Raw genomic sequence first — 2523 nt, 5'->3', positions numbered from 1 at the left:
ATTGGTTCTGATTCCCCCCCCCCCCACCCTAAGGAAGCGGCAGATCTTTGCAGCCTTGCAAAATTGCCCTAACAAACTAATATCATACGTGCAAGCTAGCACCTCAACTCTTTACATACCTGAATATCTCCAATCCACTGAGTCTCTCCATTTTCTGAAGCTGTAAGCTCTTCGACTAATACTGATGGGAACACCCCAACGCGTCCGTTGAATTCTCCTTCCCAAAAGCCATCATCATCTTGATTTTCCTTGTTCAAGATACGGATGATCGCTCCTTCCGGGAAGGACAGCTCATCATCTGTCTGGCCCTCGTAATCATAAAGTGCTTTTACAAAACAGACTGAAGAATGGAAGAGGGAAAAAAATGTGTAATTGGCATGAGCTTAAAAAAAATAATAAGTACTACACATACTTTTATGTATGTTGGACTCCATGATCTCAAAGGCCTTTTCCAACCTAAATGATTCCATGATTCTGTAATTGCTGAGTCAAATTATTTTAGTTTTCCTTAATTTTAGTTAATGTTAATCCCAACGCTATGTGACAGCCAGGTAAATTACGCAGATTTGATATGAGATAGATAATTACTGAGAACCGTTGTACTTAGATACAGGTCAAATAGGAGAAATTCTCATCCGCAACATCCAAACTCGATATGCAGAATGCTTTCGAGAACAGGCTTAAAATACTATTTATTTATTTATTGGTACCTACCACTGGAGTCTCCGTTCAGGCTGCCTGAGACTAAGTCGGCCTCAGTGGAGTTATTTGAGGTGTGTGATCGACTATCCAGTGCCGCAAGGGACTGTAGCATACTCAGCAGACTGCTGGACGTCGGGAACTGCAGGTACTTCTCTGGCACATAGCCCACTTGACCCGCTTTATTCCGTGCCTGTACATAAACGACATAAAAGATGCTCGGCTTTTGCATACCAGTCTGAAAAGAATCCAAGTACTTTCTCCCAAAGTTCCATTTTCTAAAAGTAATAGCGAAAAGAAAACAATCTCAGAAAAATGATACCTTTACCCAGTCTTCCATATCTCCGTCTTCAATGACCTCCAATACCTCATGCTCCTCTATGGTCAATTCATCTGGCTGAGAAGCCTGCAGTATGTGACAGGGAGATTAGAAAATAAAAGTGTTTTCAGGTGCACGGGACAGGCAGTGTAAAGATCGTTCTCATCCAGACTTTCATCAAAACTTAAGTTTTTTAAAAAATGGAAAATTTTATGATGTAGCATACTTTAAAACATATTAATAAAGGTTCTTCTGTATACCTACTGGCACTCACAAGACCCTGTTTCACTCAAGAGGATAGATGGAAGCATCCTGAATACCACCCAGCGCGTCGAACACTATTTACTTTTGAAACCCTAATTACTCCGTACTCTGAAGTCTGCCACTGGCTTCGGCTACCGCAGCGGTGTGATTTACAACTGACCTAGCAGTGCTAGCAGAAGTAAATAGCATGAATGCAGTTTGTCAGCAAAGCTTTGACTCATGAATGGTGGTTTCACTATTACAGTACAAAGAAGAGCTTTGTTGTACAGCATACAAGCATGCCTAACACCGAGAAGGCATTTCGAATATAGCCACGCCGGCTCAGCAACAGAAATTACAACATCTTCTGGTGGCAGCTGGTCTCCTTGAAGCCAGGCAGGGACATCTCTACATACGTCAATTCGTACATGGACTCCAGAACTCTGCTGGACTGTAGCATAAATGTGTTTCACGACGTCACGGATTTTACACTGCTGTGGTTTTTCACAACTAGATGTTAGATATATTTAATGTGCACCATTATTGAGCCAAACGCTGACATTCGACCTCAAACTCCCACAGAACAGTTACATCTATTATTCGTTTGTTGCATAACTCATTTTAATCTAATTTGTGATTTTTACCTTATATGAATAAACAACTTTGCAGGTGAGAGGATAATTCCTTAGAGTACCAGAAGGACTAGAACTACTGTCATCAAAAACATCCATGCTGTCTTCAAACTCTTCACCTTCTTCCTTTTCTGCATCAGTGTTAATCTGTTAAAACAAATTAAATTTGGCATTACACCATCAAGTAAAAATAAGTGAAGAACTAACAATAGCAATGAGTTGATCAGTATTCTTCAGTGTGGTTTTTTTACTACTTACGATTATTGAAACTGGGCAAAAAACCCAGTAACTAAATACTCTTCAACATACGATTCCCAAACAACATCAGGAAAGCAGTCACCAAACAAAGCAAATACAGGGAAGCGAAAGAATAAGAGCTGTCACCAAATTACATCTTTGCCTAACTCAGCTGTATTTCTTCATTCAAGCACGGGGCCCTGTACTTCAAAAACAAGTGTAGAAGATTTTGGAAGCTCCAACTCAACTGCTGGACAGTTATCTATTTTTTATATAAGCTGTGAAACAGTGACTACTGGACGTTGGAGATGCCGTTTCAGAGGAATAGCAAATAGTTTAATGGAAAAAAGAGTCACTTACTGAGAATTTACACTATTAAAGGATTAAGGTACC

General features: G+C 40.1%; 1 protein-coding gene across 1 annotated transcript in view; it reads right to left on the bottom strand.

Annotated features, from left to right (window-relative positions):
* FCHSD2 (FCH and double SH3 domains 2) overlaps nt 1-2523 on the bottom strand; it is a 177232-nt gene that overhangs the window by 5296 nt on the left and 169413 nt on the right. Inside the window, exons 13-16 of the mRNA XM_009286111.2 lie at nt 1906-2040; nt 1022-1105; nt 715-892; nt 120-340 (exon numbers count right to left, since the gene is read on the bottom strand). Of these exons, the coding sequence (XP_009284386.1) occupies nt 120-340; nt 715-892; nt 1022-1105; nt 1906-2040 (618 nt within the window). The remainder of the gene's footprint in view (nt 1-119; nt 341-714; nt 893-1021; nt 1106-1905; nt 2041-2523) is intronic.

The sequence above is a fragment of the Aptenodytes forsteri genome, unplaced genomic scaffold, assembly GCF_000699145.1.
Source record: "Aptenodytes forsteri isolate BGI_AS27 unplaced genomic scaffold, ASM69914v1 Scaffold231, whole genome shotgun sequence".
Taxonomy (NCBI): Eukaryota; Metazoa; Chordata; class Aves; order Sphenisciformes; family Spheniscidae; genus Aptenodytes; species Aptenodytes forsteri.
The sequence above is the reverse complement of the archived record's forward strand: the minus strand, read 5'-3'. Positions and strand labels throughout refer to the sequence as shown.